Source organism: Odocoileus virginianus, chromosome 28 (assembly GCF_023699985.2).
Source record: "Odocoileus virginianus isolate 20LAN1187 ecotype Illinois chromosome 28, Ovbor_1.2, whole genome shotgun sequence".
Lineage (NCBI taxonomy): Eukaryota > Metazoa > Chordata > Mammalia > Artiodactyla > Cervidae > Odocoileus > Odocoileus virginianus.
Genome location: NC_069701.1, coordinates 4893173 through 4918839, shown reverse-complemented (window position 1 = coordinate 4918839; position 25667 = coordinate 4893173). Strand labels below are relative to the sequence as shown.

The 25667-nt window shown below is 37.7% G+C and overlaps 1 protein-coding gene across 1 annotated transcript in view; it reads right to left on the bottom strand.

Moving 5' to 3' along the window:
* The window catches only part of NOX4 (NADPH oxidase 4), a 177373-nt gene that overhangs the window by 137470 nt on the left and 14236 nt on the right, over window positions 1–25667 (bottom strand). Inside the window, exons 3-4 of the mRNA XM_020883024.2 lie at window positions 4134–4244; window positions 2579–2663 (exon numbers count right to left, since the gene is read on the bottom strand). Of these exons, the coding sequence (XP_020738683.2) occupies window positions 2579–2663; window positions 4134–4244 (196 nt within the window). The remainder of the gene's footprint in view (window positions 1–2578; window positions 2664–4133; window positions 4245–25667) is intronic.

The following is a 25667-nucleotide window of genomic DNA, read 5'->3' as shown; positions in this document are numbered from 1 at the left end:
AGTTTACTCTTCTGTAAAATGGTGATGACAGAAATAAGAGACTTAATAAGATAAATGAACCAAAATTGCTTAGGAAAATATTACAATTTATACTTTAAGGACTGTTGTGATTCAAAAAAAGACATGGCCTGGAAAGTGAAAATTCTACAACCAATCCAACCTAGCATATGAGATGTATGTAGATGGGCCAAGAGTTCTGAATTACTCCCAAAGACAGTTGAAAGTGAGAGAGAAGGGACAGAACGCTAAATTATCTAGGGGGTTATTTAAAGGATTCATAAGCTGCTGTCAGTGCCCAGATTAAAGGAAGGAAAAGGGTCCTACAAATAAACAGACAGGAAATTGAAAGTGGGTTAACTAACATGAAAAGACAGAGTTCCAAAGAAATAAAGGCTGTCTAGGTGATACTCAACTATGGCATAGATATGAAACATTATTGAAGCAAAACTGTGTCCTACAGCTTCAGCATTTCTAAAATCTATAGGAAAAAAAATCCCTCTATTATACACAAAAGGCTTACATGTTCACTACATATTTTACTCCTCAAAAGTTCAAAGGCATCCTAAGAGGAAATACCATTCTTTTTAATTTTCCCGAAAAAAGTGCCCTAGGTAAGAGCTATATGAGAGATATCTTTAAGAGATAACATCCACCTTCCTTAAGAGGTTTTCTGTGTGTGCCCAGTCATTCAGTCCTATCTGACTCTCTGTCACCCCATAGGCGTAGCCCACCAGGCTCCTCGGTCAATGGCATTCTCCCAGCAAGAATACTGGAGTAGGTTGCCATTTTCTCCTCCAGGGGATCTTCCCAACCCAGGGGTCAAATCTGTGTCTCCTGCACTGGCAGGCATATTTTATCACTGAGCCAGCTGGGAAGACCCTAAAAAGTTTTTGAGATTGAAAGAATTTGCAGCTTTTGACTTTAGGCAGCAGAGAGAAAGTGATGGGCTTTGTGTGGATTTTCTCATTTCATCCTGTTTTACAGATAATACATCCCTATTTTACAGATAAGAAAACTAAGGGTAAGCTAAGGGGCTTTGCTGGTGGTCCAGTGGTTAAGAATCCACCTGACAATGCAGGGGACATAGGTTCAATCCCTAGTCCTGGAAGATCCCACATGTGCCACAGCTACTGAGGCCTGCTACAAACAGAGAAAGCCCCCAGCAGTGAAGACCCAGTGAAGTCAAAAATAAATAAATATTTAAATCAAGAAGAAAAGAAAGGTGGCTTAACTATGGTCAGAGCCCTAGTGAGCGGCAGACTGCAAACCCTCTGAATCACAAGCTCAGTCATGGCAACACTCTACACTATCTCAGTCTCTAGGTTGTTCTCCAATTGATGGAATATTTGGACACAACCACTGCTTAGAAAAAATCAAGTGAAGAATGTGCCAATGATTTCTGATCATCCTCCATTTTTGACCTTTCACTCTCTAGCTTTAATCCAACCCTAACCCTTACCACAAATGGCAACCCACTCCAGTATTCTTGCCTGGGAAACCCCATGGACAGAGGAGCCTGGAGGGCTACAGCTCATGGGGTCATAGACTTGGATATGACTGAATGACTAAGCCAACAAACACAATAGCACTGAGAAAATCTACTCATGAGGTTGTAAATTATAATAATTAATTCTGTCCTAGAACTTCACACACATGTTTTCATTTTCTTAAAACCATGAGGTAGGCGCTGCTGTCAATCCACTTTACAGTTAACAACAAACTGAAGATCAGAGAGATTATGTCACACAGTAGGGCAGATGGGCAGCTGGGGATAGACCTAAACAATCCATTGACAGAGTCCATGTGCTTCCCAGGAGGCACTACGGTGGAAAACCTGCCTACTAATGCAGGAGACAGATTTGATCTTTGGATCTGGAAGATACCCTGGAGAAGGAAATGGCAACCCACTCTTGTAGTCTTGCCTGGAGAATCCCATGGACAGTGGGGCCTGGCAAGCGATAGTCTAGAGTTTCACAAAGAATCAGATATGACTAAAGTGACAACATGCACACACTTAATAAAAATGTTTATAACTTTCTGTTTCAAACCTTTGCTCAGGATAAACATTTATTTTAAAATGACTCTTAAAAATCAAAGATTCTCACTTTACATTTTAACTTGGAATTGAGCAGAATAAACTTCCACAATTTTGACACTTGCTCTTCTGCCCAAGTAGTAATATCAAGGAAACATTTAACAAATATAATTTTGAAGGAATCATATTCTATGAATTTCACATTTTAATTTTCAAGAATTTAAACTTCTATCATGTCATTTCTTTTAGAGGTTGAAAACTTTTAATCACCTTCTTCCAATCTTTCTAAATGAAATTATTTCCTTTTAGAAAAACAATCAGTACCAGCTTAAGGACCAAACTTTGTATACACACACACATATATATTTATATACAAGTATATATACATACCTGACGTACCCATTTTCTGTAACACCACTAGATAAATTTCTTTACACACATGGAAGAGAAAACTAAGCTACATAATAAGAAAACCATAAACAGTAAAAATGCCATCCATAAAATGTTCTAACATAATATTTAACATCTTTTGTTTTTCCTCACCTGAGAAAATACAGATAGTCACACCACAGGTTATGTGGAATGTTCTGCTTTTATCCAACAATCTTCTGGTTCTCCGGCTTGGAACCTAGATTAAAAAAAAAACTGAATATGATAAAAGTGATGCAGCAAATTAGTTACATGCACAAAGCTTTGGAAATAGGGCAGAGGTCTATCAATTAAAACCTTGATAAGATGAAGTACAATGACTCTAGTCAGTGGAACACTCAAATCACTAGAGAGAACGTGAAGAGGCTTAGTATTGATATGGAAAGACACACAAGATATATTGTTAGGTAAAAATGTTACAACACATGAACTACACTATGATCCTATATTGTTTAAAATTAATAGCACTGTATATGTTAACATACTTGCAGGCATTTTTCTCAAACTGTGGTTGTGCTGGCAGAGCAACATTAGGGGGAGCCTTCACGGATAACTTTGCATATTTCTGCAGTGTTTTCATTTTACAATACGTGCGATTTCCTTTTGTGGTCAAAAACTAAGATTATTTTAAAATAAAACAATTTCATCTACAGATTTAAATGCCTGCTTGATCTTGTACAAAAATAAAACGTCAAGCATCTTTGAATACTATGTTTCACACTGGGGGACAATTCTCTAAGTCTTATTAAATGCTGAGAGACTTAGGTGGGCACTTTCCATTTCCTGCCATTTATCTTTTTCTTCATACCAAGCCAATGGCTAGCCACAGGGATCTAAACCTAGCATTTCACAATAGCTGGCAACCTACAGAAAGTGCTATTTCCACAAATTACTGCATTAAGAGTAAAGAGTTTCTAAATATAATTTCATGAAAAGATTGAGAACTTTAACTGCAGTAAATCCACTTACATGAACTTCAAAGAACATCAAAATGACCTCATGTTAACAACTCCTTTCAAAATATCAGTATCGATGCAGTAGTGCCTAACTATCTTAGTGAAGAAAGCAATAAAGACACACGTACACAAACACACACACACGGACAAGACAAGACAGAAAACAATTTCAGTTGGATTTTTAACTTTAAAGAGCTTTTCTCTTTTCTCAAATCCTTTCTTTCACATTCAAATATCATACACGACATCACATCATATCCAAGAACTCTATTTCAAGTCACTGACACAGCTCAAAACAGGAATGTGTTTTAAGAAACTGCCAACGCCAGCAGTCATCCTGTGTATTAATCCAAGTCCACGGGGCTCTTGGTCTTCCCTGGTGGTTCAGACGATAAAGAATCTGTCTGCAATGCGGGAGACCTGGGTTTGATCCCTGGGTTGGGAAGATCCCCTGGAGGAGGGCATGGCAACCCACTCCAGTACTCTTGCCTGGAGAATCCCATGGACAGAGGAGTCTGGCTGCTTACAGTCCATGGGGTCGCAAAGAGTTGGACATGACTGAGTGACTAAGCACAACATAGGGCTCCAGTGTGCTCACCTGAATTTCAGACCATGGTCTGAATTCAGACCATGAAAATTAAGTAGGACTAATGCGATACTTTTACACTTGATTGCTATGCTGGAATCAGTGACTAGAACTTCTTTTTTCTTACCTTCTGCGATCCTCGAAGGTAAGCCAGGAGCGTGCGGCACACGGGTAAGAGGATAAGGCTGCAGTTGAGGTTAAGAACAGATGCAGAGGCTCTGCTTAGACACAATCCTAGCTGAACAAATAAGGCAAGAGTCAAAACACAGTCAAGGACACAAGTAGACTACAAACATGCTGCCGACCTCAGCCTGCAGAATCATGGCAAATGCCAGCTCCTTCACGGGTCTTAAATAACCCTCCACCTTCTCTCTTACCAAAAGACAGCCTGGTCTCTCTCTCTTCTGCACTGCCAAAAAACGTAGCCTCCTCTCATTTCTCCTAGTGTTCTCATCACCTGATTACATCATTTCAGGACAAGGTCAATTTCTTATTCCACTCCTTCTATAATGTTCTGCGTGGTAAGAGCCCTAAAGTTTCAGAATATTCTGTGCATCCACACAGGTACAGAGTTGAATCCTTTGTTCACTGATAAGTTAACAAGAATTTCAAACAAAGGCTTTTTCAATTGTGTACTCTCTGGAGCACTCTGAGCCTCCACATAACTCCCTTCCACACTAGGACCTGCCTTTAAGCTCTTCACCTTACCGACACTACTCATCTTTCAGGCTTCCTCTTAAGCACTCCTCCTCTAAAGTTCTTCCCTGATGCTTCCCTGATACCACATAAAAAAGATAGTATTCCATATACAATGGAATACTACTCAGCCATAAAAATGGAATAATGCCATTTGTATCAACCTGGACTGGGCGGACCTAGAGATTATCACACTAAGTGAAGTAAGTCAGAAAGAGAAAGACAAATACCATATGACATCACTTATACGTGGAATCTAAAATATGACACAAATGAACTTATCTATGAAACAGAAACAGGCTTGCAGATAGAGAAAAGACTTATGGTTTCCAAGGCAGAGGGGAGTGCAGGAGGATCGGATTGGGAGTTTGGGGTTAGTGGATGCAAAGTATTATATACAGAATGGATAAACAACAAGGTCCTACTATATAGCACAGTGAACTATATTCGATATCCTGTGATAAACACTAATGGAAAGGAATATGAAAAAGAATACACATATATGTATAACATATATGCATAACTGAATCACTTTGCTGTACAGAAAAAATTAACATAACATTGCAACTCAACGAACAAAATAAGCAAATACGATATTAAAAAAAAAAAAAAAAGAGGTCTTCCCTAACCCAGAACCAAGAGAGATCCCAGATCAACTGTGCTTCATACAAAGCTGATCATAACTACACTATACAACGTATTTTTCAAAGACTCACACCCCTCTGGTATGATCCCATACTTTTTGGCAACTAATTTTAAATCAAATTCCTGCTAGATTGACATCCGCTGTTGTCTGATACTATCTACATTCTTCATGCGAATGGTGCGTCACACGAAAACTAGAGATGGGGTCATAGTTGTGCACTTGGCTTGGAATAAACACAAAACTACTTTATGTTAAGGGTATCAACTAAGAAATAGGTGTAAGTCAAATGCTTTACTTATCTTAAAATTGCTCATGACCCTGAAATTCCCAACTTAACTCCTGGCAAAACAGCAACTCTGTTACATAGTGTTTATTGTCAGCACATGAAATATTATTCCTGAAGGGAAGACAGGGTAAGAAGCCAGGTCAGGAAAGCCATAATTTTCATTGAGTTATATGAAAGTAATTAATCTTTCCAGTTAGGCTATTTCTCCACCATGAGTTTGAACACCTCAGGGATACAGTTCAATGAGTATACCAGTAAATGGACAAACAGAAACAATCCTCTGTGGACTATCTAAAAAAAAATTGTTAAATATAATTTTCTCACATCTGCAAGCAAAATGATCATTTCAGAGGGATAAGTTTTTGTTGTTTAGGCCTCCAGAGAAATAGAATAATTGTTATCTCTTTTTAATCTGGATGTGCATATAAGAAAATTTTAGCTTGAGGGATTTTAATGATAATTTTATCTGCAGTTCTAATGTACTAGGACAATAACTCGCTTAAATACATCTGCTAAAATCTATCATGTATGTTCAAGACTTAAGAAATACACATAAATTATTTAAATTTTCTTTGTGGTTCAGTGCTTTAAAGAAAATTCTTATATATTTTGTATTTTCTAACCATTTATTGAATATCTGGAAGTGTTTTATTGCTGTGTTTACATTAAATCACAGTAATTTAATTCAAAGTGGCTTTAAGTGTCTACTTGGGATAAATGAACCTTATTTTAGCATTCCACTTCTTCCTTATGATGCTGCAAAATCTAACTGGAAATTTTACCAAGGACTCATTTCCTCATATATGTTTGTTCCTGAATATGGTTAGTTCTTTAAACCAAGATGAAAATTCCTTTTTATTAGGTTATCAGAGTACAAAACTCTCTCATTCAGAAGCAGTCAAGACAGTAAGGAAACGGAGACAGATTTCAGTTAAGTGGCACAATCATAGGAAAACATCTAATCCACTTACTACATGGATAGTATTCTACAGCTAAGATTTGTTTTATTTAGTCATTATTAATTCATGATCTTCATAAGGATCAGCTACTTCAAGTGTTCACTAAAAAGAAATGTCTTCCTAAGTTATGTGTCCAGCCCATTCCATGTGGATGACATGTTCTACCATTCCTGGAGAGCTTAACCTGCTACTCTAGTTTTCGAATTTCATTCAGGTTAGTTATCACTAGATGGCAGCATGACTTTCATGGTTCAAACCTTACCTGTGAAGATCTCAAAAAGTGTGAAAGTGTTAGATGCTCAGTTGTGTCTGACTCTTTGTGACCCCATGGACTGTAGCCCACCAGGCTCCTCTGTCCATGGAATTCTCCAGGCAAAAATACTGGAATAGGTAGCCATTCCCTTCTCCAGAGGAAATTCCTAACCCAGGGATCAAACTCCTGCATTGCAAGCAAGTCTCAAATGTAATTGAAAATTCCATGTGTAAAATTTTAAAACTAGAAATATATTTTAGATGAGTATGTATAAATAACACATAGTTTGGTCCTTCCTATGGACTAAATGTTTGTGTCCCCCAAATATATACATTGAAACCCTATCATGATGGTATTTGAAGGTGGAGCCTTTGGTAGGTAATTAGGTTTAGACAAGATCATGAGAGTAGAGCCCCGAGATGAGATCAATGCAGTGAAAGAGAACTACAGAATATGAGCACGTATATAACAGGGAATGTGGTCTAAATAGGAAGATCAGGTAGGCTTTCTGGACTAAATGAAAAGTGAACCGAGATCTGAATGGTGAGCAGAAGTCATTTAGGAATGAGAAGAACATTTATGCAAAAAAAAAAAAAACACCCAGCATGAAAACTGATGTGTGAAAAACGGGAGCACATTGTATACACGAGAAACTAATAGGCCAATACGGTTGGACTGGAAATGGAGAATGGTATAACATAAAACTGGAGAAGCGGGTAGGGCTAGACCTTGTTGAACTTTGTAGGTCATATTAAGAATGTGTGTGTTTATCCTAAAATCAGTGCAGAGCATTATGTCATGAGCAGGGAGGTGGTAAGCAGACACTAGAATCTGGCAATGATAACTCTGAATGAAGTGTGCACAACTAATTGGAAGAACATAATTTGGGCAATGGCAGTACTTTGTGTCGTTAATCATCACAAAAGTGAAATTTTGTTTGAGACAAGAAATACATTTTATGGTAATTATATATGAACCTTACATATAGAAAGGATTCAGTTTCAACTAAATAGTTTATCAGTAAGTTTATTTTGCTAAATAATTTCCTAAAACATATACATCTAAAATCAGAGAACTAAAATGGTCTAATCCACATGCCACCATCAACCCAGTGTCTAATCTCTCATAAGAGTCCTAACGAAAGGCAATATACACCCTTAGTTGACTATGTCCAGAGAGAGCAAACAGTTCCACCATCAAAAACTTCTATTTTGTTTTCTTACACTTACATGAAATATGTGTCTTTATAACTTCTACCCACAAGGCCACTCTGGATAAAAATATTCTAAAATACACATTAAAAAACTGAAGCTAAAACTAGGATGGCTTCAGGACCTCCCTGGAGGTCCAGTGGTTAAGACTCTGTGCTTCTAATGCAGAGGTGTGGGTTTGACTCCTGGGTGGGGAACTAAGATCATACATGCCACGTGGCACTGCCAAAAAATGGAAGAGAAAAGTAGGATGATTTTCTAGCTCACTCTTGTTTTCTTCAGGTTAAACACAATTCTTTAGGCCTCTAAAATTCTTGCTAAAATTTTAAGACTCCCCCATGAAAAAAGTAGTGAAAAACACTAGACCATTCAGGCATAGTCTAAATCAAATCCTTTATGATTATACAGTAAAAGTGACAAACATTTAATGGGGAAGATCTGATAGACAGAGTTCCTGAAGAACTATGGATTATAATATTGTACAGGAGGCAATGACCAAAACGATCCCCAAGGAAAAGGAAATGCAGGAACATATAGCTGTTTGAGGAGGCCTTACGAAGGAATATCTGAGAAAAGAAGAGAAGAGAAAGGCAAAGGAGAAAAGGAAAGATATACCCAGCTTAATGCGGAGTTCCAGAGAATGGCAAGGAGAGATAAGAAAGGCTTCTTAAGAGAACAATGCAAAGAGATACAGGGAAACAATAGACGGGAAAGACCACAGATCTCTTCAAGAAAACTGGAGCTACCAAGGGGCAATTTCAAGCAAACATGGACACAATAAAGGACAGAAACAGCAAGGACTGAACAGAAGCAGTTGAGATTAAGAAGAGATGGCAAGAATACACAGAAGAACTATACAAAAAAGGCATTAATGACCCAGATAAACATGATGGCATGGTTACTCACCTAGAGCCAGACATCCTAAAGTGTGAAGTCAAGTGGGCCTTAGGAAGCATTACTACAAACAAAGTTAGTGGAGGTGACAGAATTCTAATTGAGCTATTTCAAATCCCAAAAGATGATGCTGTTAAAGTTCTGCACTCAATATGAGAGCAAATTTGTAAAACTCAGCAGTGGCCATAGGACTGGAAAAGTTGAGTTTTCATTCCAATTCCAAAGAAAGGGATGCCAAAGAATGTTCAAACTATAAGACAACTGTGCTCATTTCACATGCTATGTAATGTTCAGGGTAATGTTCAAAATCCTTCAAGCTAGGCTTCAGCGATATGTGAACTGAGAATGTCCAGATGTACAAGCTGGATTTAGAAAAGGCAGAACCAGAGATCAAATTGCCAAAATCTGTTGGATCATAGAGAAAGCAATGGAATTCCCCCCAAAATCTACTTTCTACTTCATTGATTATGCTAAAGCTTTTGACTGTGTGGATCACAACAAACTGTGGAAAATTCTTAAAGAGATGGGAATACCAGACTACCTTACCTGTCTCCTGAGAAACCTGTATGCAGGTTAAGAAGCAAGAGTTAAAATCAGACATGGAACTACAGACTGGTTCAACACTGGGAAAGGAGTACATTAAGCTATATATCCTCACTCTGCTTATTCAACTTATATGCAGAGTACATCATGCAAAATGTTGGGCTGAATGAATCACAAGCTGGAATCAAGATTGCCAGGAGAAATATCAAACAACCTCAGATATGCAGATGAAACCAGCTTAATGGCAGAAAGCAAAGATGAACTAAACTCTTGATAAAAGGTGAAAGAGGAGAGTGAAAAAGCTGGGTTAAAACTCAACATTCAAGAAACTAAGATCATGGTATCTAGTCCCATCACTTCACGGCAAATAGATGGAGACAGCAGCAGATTTTATTTTCTAGGGCTCCAAAAATCACTATGGATGGTGCTGCAACCGCAAAATTAAAAGACGCTTGCTCCTTGGAAGAAAAGTTATGACCAACATAGACAGTGTATTACTAAAAAGCAGAAACATCACTTTGCCATCAAAAGTCCATCTAGTCAAAGCTATGGTTTTTCCAGTAGTCATGTACAAATGTGAAAGCTGGACCATAAAGAAGGCTGAGCACTGAAGAATTGATGCTTTCAAACTGTGGTGTTGGAGAAAACTCTTGAGAATCCCTTGGACAGCAAGGAAATCAAACCAGTCAGTTCTAAAGGAAATTGACCCTGAATATCCTTTGGAAGGACTGATGCTGAAGCTGAAGCTCCAATACTTTGGCCACCTGATGAGAAGAGCTGACTCACTGGAAAAGACCCTGAAGCTGGGAAAGAGTGAAGGCAGGAGGAGAAGGGGACGACAGAGGATGAGATGGTTGTATGGCATCACCAACTCAATGGAGCAAATCTGCTCAAATTTGAGCAAACTCTGAAGACAGTCAGGGACAGGGATGCCTGGGGTGCTGCTATCCATGGGGTTGCAAAGAGTTGGACATCACTTTGTGACTGAACAACAACGATCATCTCAGTGATCTTTTCCAATTTACCAGAATTCAGTAGTTAAGATTATGCTCTCTCTCACTAAGGACAAGTTCTGCTGATTCCAAGACTGTTATACTGTGAGGAACTATGTTGCATAATGACTCATCTTCTGTTTACAATTTTCTCACATGAATTGCTATCAAGAATCCCTCTACCCTGCAATGAAAAAAAAAATGGGGTGGGGGAACAGCATTGTGAGAGAGCAGGTACATAAATGTAAGAATTTATTAATGGTAGCCCATTATATTATATTGGATGTGAATGCTCTATTTTTACTTTTTCCTTCCAATTTTGCCTTAACTGAAAATTTTACATTCACATTTTCCTCATCTTCATCCAAGTTTTTGACAGAGCTATTAAACTGTAACAAAATTCTGTTGAAATAGTTGACTCTAGAGAGGACTTGCAAACTACCTTTTCTGGTAAATTAACTTCCAAATGAACATTTTTCTCTCAGCTGGGAATTTTCTCAGCAATTTTAGGGAAATATAAAATGACATTCTACATGTAAATATCAATGCAAAACTGGTGTTCAAAGGGATCTGAAAAGGCCAGAGTAGTATTACTAGTAATTTATTTTTTTTTTTACTAGTAATCTCTAATAATTAGTCATTTCCCTAGTTAGCTCTTGGTGAGTCAACAATTAGTCATTTCAAGGAAAAAAATAAAAATAAAAATTAGCATAGAGGTTTACAAAAGATTTTTTTTATATTCTGCTCTGGTATTTTATGTTTGTCAAAAATTATGTAACTTTGTACTCGTTAAGGTCAGTTTCATTGACTCTTTTTCTCCAAGGAAATATTTTTAATCAAACCAAATAAAGCTTACACAACACCTAATTCTTTATTATTTTTATAATCTTAGAACTTAGCTCTTTCATGAGGCCTTACATGTCATACAGGCCAACCTTTCTGCCTCTGTCTGCATTGCTAGTTAGTTCATAAAGACACAGTTCTGGAACCCAGGCCTCCCTTTATGCTCTCTGTTACTTCCTTAAGAACAGAACATGGTGCTCATCAGAACAGGGATGTGAATTCAAATGCTCTTTCCAAACCATAAAACGTCACTCTTTCAGTTGTTTAGCCTTTTATCCAACCACTGGATTTTCCTGTCATTTTATATAAATCTTTATCTAATATTTCTCTAATCACACATTAAAATTAATTGATGGATTATTTAAAAACAAATGTTATTTCTGTTGTACTTTCTGAAATTCTGATTCTTTAGATCTGTAGGAGTTCCTGCAGTAGGTTCAATCAGGTTTGGTAGTCATTATTTCAGAATCAATTTGAAGACAGACAGACCTGAGTTTGAAACACTTTTACTATTAGGTTGATGAAAACATAATTTCAGTTTTTGCACTGTTGAAATTTGCCATATGATAGTGGAATACATTCTTAAACAAATGTGGTTATGTTATAATCATTTTAATGCACATTTCTTGTTTTATGCTTTTTTGCTGGTTACTTATTACCTGCTGTTTTAGACTACGGAAATGATGTTGGACAAAAAGCAAATTCAACCAATTTTCTTAATTGAGTTCAAAATGGGTCTAAAGCGGACAGACAACTCTCATCATCAACTATGCATTTGTCCCAAGAACTGCTAACAAATTTATAGTGCAGTGGTGGTGCAAGAAGTTTTGCGATGGAGACAAGAGCCTAGAAGATGAGGAGCATAGTAGCTGCCCATCAGAAGTTGAAAACAACCAATTGTGAGCAATCATTAAAGCTGATCCTCTTACAACTACAGGAGAAGTTGCTAAAGGGCTCAATGTCGACCATTCTATGGTCATTCAGCGTTTGAATGAAATTGGAAGGGTGAAAAAGCTCAGTAAGTGGGTGCCTCATGAGCTGGCTGGAAATTAAAAAAAAAATCGTCGTTTTGAAATGTCATCTTCTCTTATTCTACGCAACAACAATGAGTCATTTCTGGATCAGACTGTGACGTATAACAAAAAGTGGATTTTATATGACAACTAGCAATGACCAGCTCAGTGGCTGGACTGCGAAGAAGCTCCCAAGCACTTCCCAAAGCCAGTTGCACCAAAAAAGGTCACCGTCACTGTTCGGTGATTCCCTGCCCATCTGATCCACTAGAGCTTCCTGAATACAGTGAAACCATCATATCTAAGAAGTATGCTCAACAAATCAATGAGATGCACTTTTTAATTGCAACACCTGCAGCTGGTATTGGTCAACAGAAAGGGCCCAATACTTCTCTATAATAACGCCCGATCGCACTTCTCATAATCAATGCTTCAAAAATTGAACGAATTGGGGTACAAAGTTTTGCTTCATCCACCATAATCACCTGACCTTTCGCCAACCGACTACCACTTCTTCAAGCATCTCGACAACTTTTTTCCGGGAAAATGCTTCCACAGCCAGCAGGAGGCAGAAAATGTTTTCCAAGAGTTCCTGAAGCATGGATTTTTATGCTACAATAATAAACAAACTTATTTCTCATTAGCAAAAATGTGTTGATTGCAATGATTCCAGTTTTGAATAAAGATGTGTTTGAGCCTTTGTCATAATGACTTAAAATTCAAGGTCAAAAACTGCAATTACTTTTGCACCAAACTAAGTGGTGTGGCCTTAGGTAATATTCTTACCCTTTCTGTCTCATGTTCCTCATCTATAAAATGAAAAATGAAATAATCTCCCCAAAGGGTAATTGTAAATACATTGCACATATATTAACTATATATTAATATATATTAATTGTGTATATATATTAAGTACAATACCTGGCGTATAATAAGTTAACAGAAGCTATTCTTATGGTCCCCTCTCTGGCCATCTACAAACTAGGTTTAGTTACAGAATTTAAATGCTCTTAGGGCAGTTTTTTAAAAATCACTCTTTCCAAGACTGTCTTTTCATCCTCAGCTCTGCTTATAGTTGGAGCTATAGGAGATGAGTTTTATTCCACTCAAAAGTGTCTAAAGAAATAAAGAGCATCCCAGGTAACTAGTAGGTGTGCAATTAATGTATGGTGGATCACAAATGAGTGAGCCTCTGAGATGATCCTTTAATGCCCTCATTTTGGAAATAAAAAAGAATCGAAACCAAAAAACCCACGAGATCTATCTAGTTCACACCTAGGATCAGAACTCAGGACCTGGTCTTTCCATCAAACCACATTTCCTGGGATACCAACTCTGTCTCCACTTCCCCAACACCCACCACTCTAGGCACTGGGATCTTCTGTATCGAACTGAGCAACACCCAATTTGAAGAAAACCCTCAGGGCTGCTGTAGCTCTCTGATGAGCCTGTATATGTCATCCAGTCTAACCTTCCAACTTATACTAGAAGCCTGTAAATAAGCCAAATTGCTGAAACCGTAAGGGCACTCAGTTACACTTTCACATTATATAACTCAGTTCAGCTCCCAGATGCATTATGCTGACCAGCGATTGCACACTTTATTGCATATCTCAGTTCCCTCTCTGCAGCTTATGTTGTTGCCTTTCTTCTATTGTGATGGCATTACACCTCTTCTAACTACCTCTGTGCTATCAGAAGAACTCCTTATTATTCCTCAAGTCTCAGCCCAAGGCTCATTTTCTCATGGAGGCCTTGCTAAGGCCAACATCCCCAATAGCATCCTCATTTACATCTCCAAAGTTTTCTCCTTTTCCAATATCCTGAAAAATTTGGGGCATCTTTCTCAAAGTTTCCCTTTTGCCTTTCGCTATACCTATTTTGAGAAGACTCTTGAGAGTCCCTTGGACTGCAAGGAGATCCAACCAGTCCATCCTAAAGCAGATCAGTCCTGGCTGTTCATTGGAAGGACTGACTGATGCTGAAGCTGAAACTCCAATAGTTTGGCCACCTCGTGCGAAGAGTGGACTCATTGGAAAAGACCCTGATGCTGGGAGGGATTGGGGGCAGGAGGAGAAGGGGACAACAGAGGATGAGATGGCTGGATGGCATCACCAACTCGATGGACATGAGTTTGAGTAAACTCCGGGAGTTGGTGATGGACAGGGAGGCCTGGCGTGCTGCAATTCATGGGGTCACAAAGAGTCGGACACGATTGAGTGACTGAACTGATACCTATTTTGAAACACTTGACCCAATACATTGTGATGGTTTACCTATTTATCACAAGCTTATCTTCCCCCACAAAGCTAGAAAGTGGCAGTATAGTAAGTGGAAAAGCCCAAACTGACTCTTATTCTTAAGAACTTCAAAAAGGCAGGTCAATACTAAAGAAACTTATTTCAAAAAATATTCCTTGGGGAAAATGTTCCTTTAGCAGTGAAAGCCAAAGAAAGTAGTCATGAGACAAATACATGAGCAAGAAGAGACAACCCCATAAAGTACTCTATATGACTTCCAAGGCAACGGTAGGCATTTTTTATTGCTTTTATAGTAAATAAAAGGGCTCATGGCAGAAAATCAGAACAATTTATTTTTGCTGTATCTATAAATGAAAACTGCGGCTCTAATTTAAATGTTTAGTTTATACCAGTAATATATTATGATAGGGATATTAATTTAGAATATGATGAACATTCCATGTTAGCAAGATTGCACTTAAGGACAAAAACATATTTCAAGGAAGAGCTACTTCAAATGTGGACTACCTAACTATTTTCATAAGGTTTCATGTGGAAACAATAATGAATAATGTGTCATGACCAACCAGAAAGTAGTTAATAATAATTGAAGGAATTATTTCTCAATAAATCCTAATAAAAGCCACCAATTCAGGACTCTTGGGGTATATCCAAAAGCTCATGAATGCCCCTTCATGCCATAATAAAAAAAAAAAACTTTAATTCATTCCAAATGATCCTAGCTGGTTTCTGTCAACTTACTGCCTGGAGACTTTCAACTATGATGTGATTTTTGACTGAGGCTGACCTTTCTTCCTATCTATAAACTGCCTTTTATAAAACACTATCTCTAAAACAAGTTTGAAAGCAGGATGCTTGGAGAAAATTTTTTCCCATATAACTTAAGGGACCACCAAAAGTTTAATGTTGATTCTGATACTTTATCCAGAAAGTTTGTGTTTAACTCAAATCCTTCCTTTTATATGTCATCATACTTTATTCTAGAGCTTCCCAGGTCACTCAGTGATCAGGACTCTGCCTTCCAATGCAGGAGAGGTGGGTTGGATCCTTAGGTCAGGAAGATCCCTCTGGAGAAGGAAATGGCAACCCACTCCAGTATTCTTGCTTGGGAAATCCCATGGACAGGGACGCCTGGCCAACTATAGTCCACGGAGTCGCAAAGAGTCGGACGTGACTTAGCGACTAAAACAACAACATCTTTCTGCACTTTCTAGAAATGAACTTCCTTCCATTTCCAGTGAGAATGTGGTCTTTCCTTAGAAATCTACTATGAATCAGAAAGAAATTTAGCTACTACAGAGAGAAGAAAGCAAGACTGACATATGACAGTTCTGTACTGATTTTCTCTGCTGTCTTTCCTGTGCCAAAAGCCTGGACAGCAGAAGAGATTCACTTCTAGACTTTGCATCTGTCTGGAAAAACTTAAATTGAACATAAATGGTAGTCAGAACTGCACACGAACACATTCATGGGTTTTTAAAGGCAATGCTGTCTAGTGAACAGTCACCAATTAAAAGGTATGAAATTTTTACCACACCTAACACCTGTGACCTCTGCCAAGGTTACTAGTCTCCAAAACTGAGCATTGAAGAATTTAACAGAACAGCAACAAAAATGCCCTCCACTTTCCCTCATGCAACTGTTCTAAAAGGTAAAAACATATCAAGTGAAAATTATTTGACCTCTTTAGCTGACAAACATTATTAAAATGGAATTTTTAAAATTCATCTATGACATTACTGTGGATACTCACACCTGTCTCTGCCTCCGCTCCTTTCTAAGGCCCAACAACAAAGGCCTCAAGAGTTACAGAGCATTTGATTGTATGTCATTATTACATTTTCTTCCTCCGATACAAATGATCCATGCACAGGGGAAAGCACTGAGGAATGAAATGTATTTTGCAGAGACTGGTTGGCTAAAACGCTGAGGAAGACTTGTGGCTCCATTATCACAGATTCAGAACATCTCATCACAATTGCTGAATATATAGTTACCTCTAAGCTACTCTTCTTGTATTGTTCTTCCACATCTTTACACCATTTTCAAAACAAAATTCCTCCTAAAATTTATAAGCCAAAACAGATGTACCAATAACCTGAGCACATGCAATAATTTTTGGAAGAAAACAATACTCATATCAATGGTACTTACTCACTTAGTTAGAATTTTAATCAGACTATGCATTACAATATATATTAAAAACTCATATATTGAATATAGGATATTCAAAATTAAGATTTTTTTCATATGTCTGTCAAGCATAATCTACCTAAACATATCTATTTTACAACTGCTGAATTAAATCCTATTTGTTAATAACATTTTCAATTGAATCTATAAAAGCATCTTTAAGTTCTATCTCTGTCTTCAAAATACTAGCAATCTTAGCTAATTCAGCATCATTTAACTTCCAACTTAGAATCAAGCTGACTTTCTTCCAGTGTTTCTTTGGAAAAAAAATATATATGTATATATTTTTATGCAGATAGCTTCAAGAAGTTATCAATTCTAAGAGTAAGAACTCCGATACATCACATGTGTGCGAGGTCACTTTAGTCATGTCCAACTGTGCGCAACACTATGGGCTGTAGCCCACCAGGCTCCTTTGTCCATGGGATTCTCAAGGCAAGAATCCTTTAAGAGGTTGCCATTCCGTTCTTTAGGGATCTTCCCGACCCAGGGATCAAACCCACGTCTCTTATGTCTCCTGCATTGACAGGCAGGTTCTTCACTACTAGCACCAAGTGGGAAGCCCAATGGTGCAAATACCTAACAGAGTAGGTAAAATAAAGATGGACTGAATGAATGGATTATTTGTTATAGATCATTTACCTAACTTCCTGTTGCACACATATTTAAGTATTAGACTCTTCTGACAAACTCTTCAGTGTTTAATTGGTCAACACACAGTGGCCATATTAGTCCATCTGCTGGTAGAACAATACATTAAAGCAAATAAAATATGACGTATTGGTGAAGAAAAAATGTAAATAAAGTTTAATCTTTTTTTCCTAACAGTAAGTAAGACTAAGATATCACAGACTGGACTTTCTTAAGAAAGTAAATAGCAAACAAATGAACCAAGGGTACATATAAGTTTCTAAAATAGTCACTGCAATACAATCTGTGATACAATGGATACAAGCAAAAAGGCCAACAGTAGAGAAATATAAAACAAATTATCATACACATTATGTGCTACTATGTAGCCATTAAAAATAAAATAAAGTAACATATAATAAAAATAAAATAATAATAATGTGATATTTTTGAATTAAGAATATACATGTACACAAATGTTAGTCTACATATACAGGCATAAACATAAGTATAGAAATTGACATAGATTTTACACATACAGTTGGTTATCTCTTAGAAGTTAAGTTTCTTTTTTTTTTAGAAGTTTCTAATTTTGTGTCATTGGCATTCAATACAGGGAAGCAGGTATTCTGAAATGTAATATAGTTAATAATTAAGTACCAAGAATCAAGTGGATAAATAAAAATTCACAATAAATGAAATGAAGTGGGTTAACATACTTTGAAATTCTAATAAGATACCCAAAGGACATACCCAAAGGAGTATTCTACACAATGATGTTTTTCACAGCATTTTCTAAGTAAGTGAAGTAACAGAAGCCAATTGAATGTCCAAAAATATGAGAATGTTTAAGTTAAATGGTTTAACTGGATGTCCAAAAACATAAGAATATTTAAGTGAGGTGTGTTTTTATTCCTTCAGTAAAATATTAAAAATAAATAATGCATCTATAACAGTTTGTGATTACAGGGATAAATCTGATGTGATATTTAATGTTATATTTTAAAAAGAGAGTACTAAACTGATTATTTGAAATGATCACATTGTTATTTTAAAAAAACTTGAATTTAAAAAACAATTAAAATGTTAACCATGGGTATGTACAGATGCTTATATAAATTACTTTATTGCATTTTCCCTTATATTCTATAACAAATATGAAAAAATATTTAATTCATATGGAAGTCGAAAGAAAATTACTTTTTCTTTTTAAGTTTTTTTTTTTTTTTTACTTTACAATATTGTATTGGTTTTGCCAAACATTGACTTGAATCCTCCATGGGTGTACATGTGTTCCCCATCCTGAAACCCCCTCCCACCTCCCTCCCAATCCCATCCCTCTGGGTCATCCCACTGCACCAGACCCGAGCACCATCTCATGCATCGAACCAGACTGGCGATTCGTTTCACATATGATAATTTACATGTCTCAATGCCATTCTCCCATATCATCCCGCCCTCGCCCTCTCCCACAGAGTCCAAAAGACTGTTCAATACATCTGGGTCTCTTCCACTGTCTCACATACAGGGTTATTGTTACCATCTATCTAAATTCCATATATATGCGTTAGTATACTGTATTGGTGTTTTTCTTTCTGGCTTACTTCACTCTGTATAATAGGCTCCAGTTTCATGCACCTGATTAGATCTGAGTCAAATGTATTCTTGGCTGAGTAATATTCCATTGTGTATATGTACCACAGCTTTCTTATCCATTCTTCTGCTGATGGGCATCTAGGTTGCTTCCATGTCCTGGCTATTATAAACAGTGCTGCAATCTTTTGACTGGGTACACGTGTCTCTTTCAATTCTGGTTTCCTCAGTGTGTATGCCCAGCAGTGGGATTGCTGGGTCATATGACAGTTTTATTTCCAGTTTTTTAAGGAATCTCCACACTGTTCTCCATAGTGGCTGTACTAGTTTGCATTCCCACCAACAGTGTAAGAGGGTTCCCTTTTCTCCACCCCCCTCTCCAGCATTTATTGCTTGTAGACTTTTGGATAGCAGCCATTCTGACTGGCATGAAGTGGTACCTCATTTCTCTGATAATGAGTGACGTTGAGTATCTTTTCATGTGTTTGTTAGCCATCTGTATGTCTTCTTTGGAGAAATGTCTGTTCAGTTCTTTGGCCCACTTTTTGATTGGGTCTTTTATTTTTCTGGAATTGAGCTACAGAAGTTGCTTGTATATTTTTGAGATTAATTATTTGTCCGTTGCTTCATTTGCTATTATTTTCTCCATTTGGAAGGCTGTCTTTTCACCTTGCTTACAGTTTCCTTTGTTGTGCAGAAGCTTTTAAGTTTAATTAGGTCCCATTTGTTTATTTTTGCTTTTATTTCCAATATTCTGGGAGGTGGGTCATAGAGGATCCTGCTGTGGTTTATGTCGGTGAGTGTTTTGCCTATGTTCTCCTCTAGAAGTTTAATAGTTTCTAGTCTTACGTTTAGATCTTTAATCCATTTTGAGTTTATTTTTGTGTATGGTGTTATGACTATACAGTGGAAGTGAGAAATAGATTTAAGGGACTAGATCTGATAGACAGAGTGCCTGATGAATTACGGATGGAGGTTCGTGACATTGTACAGGAGACAGGGATCAAGACCATCCTCGTGGAAAAGAAATGCAAAAAGGCAAAATGGTTGTCTGAGGAGGCATTACAAATAGCTGTGAAAAGAAGAGAAGCAAAAAGCAAAGGAGAAAAGGAAAGATATGCCCATCTGAATGCAGAGTTCCAAAGAATAGCAAGGAGAAATAATAAAGTCTTCCTCAGTGATCAATGCAAAGAAATAGAGGAAAACAACAGAATGGGAAAGACTAGAGATCTCTTCAAGAAAATTAGAGATACCAAGGGGACATTTCATGTAAAGACGGGCTCAATAAAGGACAGAAATGGTATGGACATAGCAGAAGAAGAAGATATTAAGAAGAGGTGGGCAAGAATACACAGAAGAACTATACAAAAAAGATCTTCACGACCCAGATAATCACAATGCTGTGAGCACTCACCTAGAGTCAGACATCCTGGAATGTGAAGTCAAGTGGGCTTTAGAAAGCATCACTATGAACAAAGCTAGTGGAAGTGATGGAATTTCAGTTGAGCTATTTAAAATCCTAAAGGATGATGCTGTGAAAGTGCTGCACTCAATATGCCAGCAAATTTGGGAAACTCATCAGGGGCCACAGGACTGGAAAAGGTCAGTTTTCATTCCAATCCCTAAGAAAGGCAATCCCAAAGAATGCTCAAACTATCGCACAATTGCAGTCATCTCACACGCTAGTAAAGTAATGCTTAAAATTCTCCAAGCCAGGCTTCAGCAATACGTGAACCATGAACTTCCAGGTGTTCAAGCTGGTTTTAGAAAAGGCACAGGAACCAGAGATCAAATTGCCAACATTCGCTGGATCATCGAAAAAGCAAGAGAGTTCCAGAAAAACGTATATTTCTGCTTTATAGACTATGCTAAAGCCTTTGACTGTGTGGATCACAATAAACTGTGGAAAATATTGAAGGAGATGGGCATACCAGACCATCTGACCTGCCTCTTGAGAAACCTGTATGCAGGTCAGGAAGCAACAATTAGAACTGGACATGGAACAACAGACTGGTTCCCAATAGGAAAAGGAGTACGTCAAGGCTGTATATTATCACCCTGCTTATTTAACTTATATGCAGAGTACATCATGAGAAACGCTGGGCTAGATGAAGCACAAGCTGGAATCAAGATTGACGGGAGAAATATCAATAGTCTCAGATATGCAGATGACACCACCCTTATGGTAGAAAGTGAAGAGGAACTAAAAAGCCTCTTGATGAAAGTGAAAGAGGAGAGTGAAAAAATTGGCTTAAAGCTCAACATTCAGAAAACTAAGATTATGGCATCTGGTCTTATCATTTCATGGGAAATAGATGGGGAAACAGTGGAAACAGTGTCAGACTTTATTTTTCTGGGCTCCAAAATCACTGCAGAGGGTGACTGCAGCCATGAAATTAAAAGACGTTTACTCCTTGGAAGGAAAGTTATGACCAACCTAGATAGCGTATTAAAAAGCAGAAACATTACTTTGCCAACAAAGGTCCATCTGGTCAAGGCTATGGTTTTTCCAGTGGTCATGTATGGATGTGAGATTTGGATTTGAAGAAAGCTGAGCGTCAAAGAATTGATGCTTTTGAACTGTGGTGTTGGAGAAGACTCTTGAGAGTCCTTTGGACTGCAAGGAGATCCAACCAGTCCATCCTAAAGCAGATCAGTCCTGGGTGTTCATTCGAAGGACTGATGCTGAAGCTGAAACTCTGATATTTTGTCCTCCTCATGTGAAGAGTTGACTCACTGGTAAAGACCCTGATGCTGGGAGGGATTGGGGGCAGGAGAAGAAGGGGAAGACAGAGGATGAGAAGGCTGGATGGCATCACCAACTCGATGGACATGTGTTTGAGTAAACTCCGGGAGTCTGTGATGGACAGGGAGGCCTGACGTACTGCAATTCATGGGGTCGCAAAGAGTCGGACAGGATTGTGCGACTGAAGTGAACTGAACTGATGGTGTTAGAAAGTGTTCTAGTTTCATTTTTTTACAAGAAAATAAAGGGGGAATGTCTTAAAAGTATAACTTGAGGAGGAGGAATATTACCTTTAAATGAAAATAAGGGGCAATTTTCATTTCTATTTTTGTGTATTTTCCATTGTTTTCCTTAATTTTATATATCTGCTTCATACTGAAAAATGCACGTCAAACTTGTAAAATTATCCTGCAGATATTTCCGTGGCTTAAAGAGGAAGCTTTCAGAAGGAAATTAACCTGCTGACCTCTTTTATTCCAACCTTCAGATAAATGAAAAGACATTCATTTAAAGCATAGGATCAATAGGACAAGACAGGACAGGATAGGAACAGGGAAAAAGGTAAATCATAATGAGTGATACACAGCTACCAAAGGAAAAAAGGGCTCCAGGTAATGTAAATAAGAACTACTGAGGGCACGGGAGGGTTAAGACATAAAATTACCGATTCTTTAACACTTAAGTGGGCCAAACATTAAAGATTATTCAAGCTGCATATTATCCAAGTGCCTATTATATTTCTTACAGTGTGGTTAGTTTATGTGCTGTTAAGACACTTAGTAAACAGTTTCTGGAAAAAAAAGTATTTCACCATGTATTAGAGACACGTGCACCCCAATGTTCATCGCAGCACTGTTTATAATAGCCAGGACATGGAAGCAACCTAGATGCCCATCAGCAGACGAATGGATAAGGAAGCTGTGGTACATATACACCATGGAATATTACTCAGCCATTAAAAAGAATTCATTTGAATCCGTTCTAATGAGATGGATGAAACTGGAGCCCATTATACAGAGCAAAGTAAGCCAGAAAGATAAAGACCATTACAGTATACTAACACATATATATGGAATTTAGAAAGATGGTAACGATAACCCTATATGCAAAACAGAAAAAGAGACTCAGATGTATAGAACAGACTTTTGGACTCTGTGGGAGAAGGCGAGGGTGGGATGTTTCAAGAGAACAGCATCAAAACATGTATATTATCTAGGGTGAAACAGATCACCAGCCCAGGTTGGATGCATGAGACAAGTGCTCGGGCCTGGTGCACTGGGAAGAGCCAAAGGGATCGGGCAGAGATGGAGGTGGGAGGGGGGATCGGGATGGGGAATACATGTAAATCCATGGCTAATTCATTTCAATGTATGACAAAAACTACTGCAATGATGTAAAGTAATTAGCCTCCAACTAATAAAAATAAATGGAAAAAAAATAATAAATAAAATATTAGTAAATAAAACCCTGATATGCTGCCATGTACAAAACAAAACAACAAAAAACAAACCAAACAATCCCCCACTTATACTCCATGCTCCTAACCCTCCAACCTTGGTTAGTCTTTTGGGTTGGTTGGTATTGCTGTTTAGTCACTTAACCATATCCAACTCTTGGCAACCCCATGGACCATAGCCACCAGTCACCATAGCCTCCTCTGTCCACGGAATTTCCTAGGCAAGAACACTGCAGTGAGTTGCCATTTCCTTCTCCTTTAGGCAGGTACAAGTTCTCTGTTAATACTTTACAGCCCACAAAGTTAGAGTGAATTGCTGTAACACATCTTTATTTAACCTGTCTTTTCTGTCATGCATTTCATTGTATTCACCTACCATTTTAATGTTCTCTCCTGGGTTTGTTCGGTTTCCTAGTATTTCAAAATCTGATGTTCTTCTGTTGTTGCTGCTTTTACTGTAACTGTTAATATGGCTATCTTTTGTTTAGATGGTTAACAATATGGGTAATACATAAGAAAAAAGCCATATAAATATAGAAATTAAACAATGCTTAAAACACTCACTTCATTCATCCCTTCAGTCACCCAATATCCCTAAGATTTCTCATTGAAAACAAGCTATTATAATCAAATATCTTATGTTTTTAGAACTGTACTCTGTGTGATATCACCTCCACTATTGTCATCTAACTAAAACCATTATAATAAAGTAAATACCAAAATTTTCTATTTGTTACAATATGAACAAATTTGTAGTCTTCCATCTGAAGAAAACCCAGCAGGCAGTTTTTAAATTATAAAAATAGCAAACTACCTCAAAATATTCACACTGTAATAGCATGCTCTGTGTTCATCATGATGTTTCTTGAAGTAGTGGGGAAGAAATGTCTATTACTGGGAGGACAATCCAGTAAAACGTGGCAAGTGCAAACTATGGAATATTATACAGCAGCTAGAGGCAAAGGACCAAAGAAATGCACATAGAGAGATTGTGAAACATAATTTGTTGTTGCTGTTTAGTCACTAAGTCAAATCTGAATCTTTGTGACCCCATGGACTGTAGCCCACCAGGTTCCCCTGTCCATGGGATTTTCTAGGCAAGAATATTGGAGTGGGTTGCCATTTCTTAATTCTAGGGGATCTGTTCAGTCCAGGGATTGAATCTGCATCTCCTGCATTGGCCAGCAGATTCTTTACCGCTGAGCCACCAAGGAAGCCCGTGAAACACAATACCAGGTGAGGAAAAGCAAGAAAGAGAGTAAGTCCTTCGCACAAAGCCATTATTGTGGATTAAAACAGCAAGCAAAAACTACATGCATAGAAAACACCAATAGAAGGATACATGTCCACACACTATTAGAAAAGCTGCCAATATCGGGAGGAAAGTGGGATTGCAGAACAAGGAGTGATTAAGGGATTAGACAAATAAGCAGTGAAGAAAGAAAGCAGGGGCCTTGCACAGACGCATGAGGACTGGGTGCTGCTGGCTGAGGTGTACATTTAAACACTCTCCACCCAACAGCAGAAACATAGGTTTATAAAATCCTGTGTCATTCCAGAGAAGATCCACTGCTAGTGTCCTATGAAACTGGTCTTCTTCATACGAACTTCAATCTTTGATTTGCTCAATGGAAAGTTTTAAAAAGATCAATAAATTTAGAGTTAAAATTTGAAAACTACTGCCAATTGAAAAGCCATTAACTGTGACAGTCCCCAGTGGCTCAGAGGTAAAGAATATGCCTGTAATGAGGGAGATGCAGGAGACTCGGGTTCAGTCCTTGGGTTGGGAAGATCCTCTACAAGAGGAAATCGCAACCCATTCCAGTATTCTTGCCTGGACAATCACATAGACAGAGGAACCTGGCAGGCTACAGTCCAAGGGTCATGAAGAGTCAAACGTGACTCAGCAGTCAAATAATTCTGAAATCATAAAGAAGAAAAAAAATGTATACTGTAATTTTCAAACTATTTTCTTAAATATTGAGTGGACCAAAAAGAAGTTTGTTTGGGTTTCTCCATACCATCTTATGGAAAAACTATAACTTTTTGGCCAACCCAATTCTTCAGAATGTATACATTTCCACAAAATTAGACATTAACTGCTCTTAGTTTACTTAGGAAACTTTCAGTTATTAGGAAACATTTACAAATACATTTCAATATAAAAACATTCTGAACTTCAACAGTTTTTCCTGAAAGAAATGAGCCTAGCATTTTCACGAATTTGTCTACGATCACTTGGCATCAGAAGGAAGGTAAGAAACACAACTCATTTCTTCCTCATCTTACTTTATGCTAATCTCAAATCAGTAATAATAATAATAATAATCCTATAAAAGAGAAATAAAGTTCAGTTCAGTTCAGTCGCTCAGTCATGTCTGACTCTTTGTGACTCCATGAATTGCAGCATGCCAGGCCTCCCTGTCCATCACCAACTCCCGGAGTT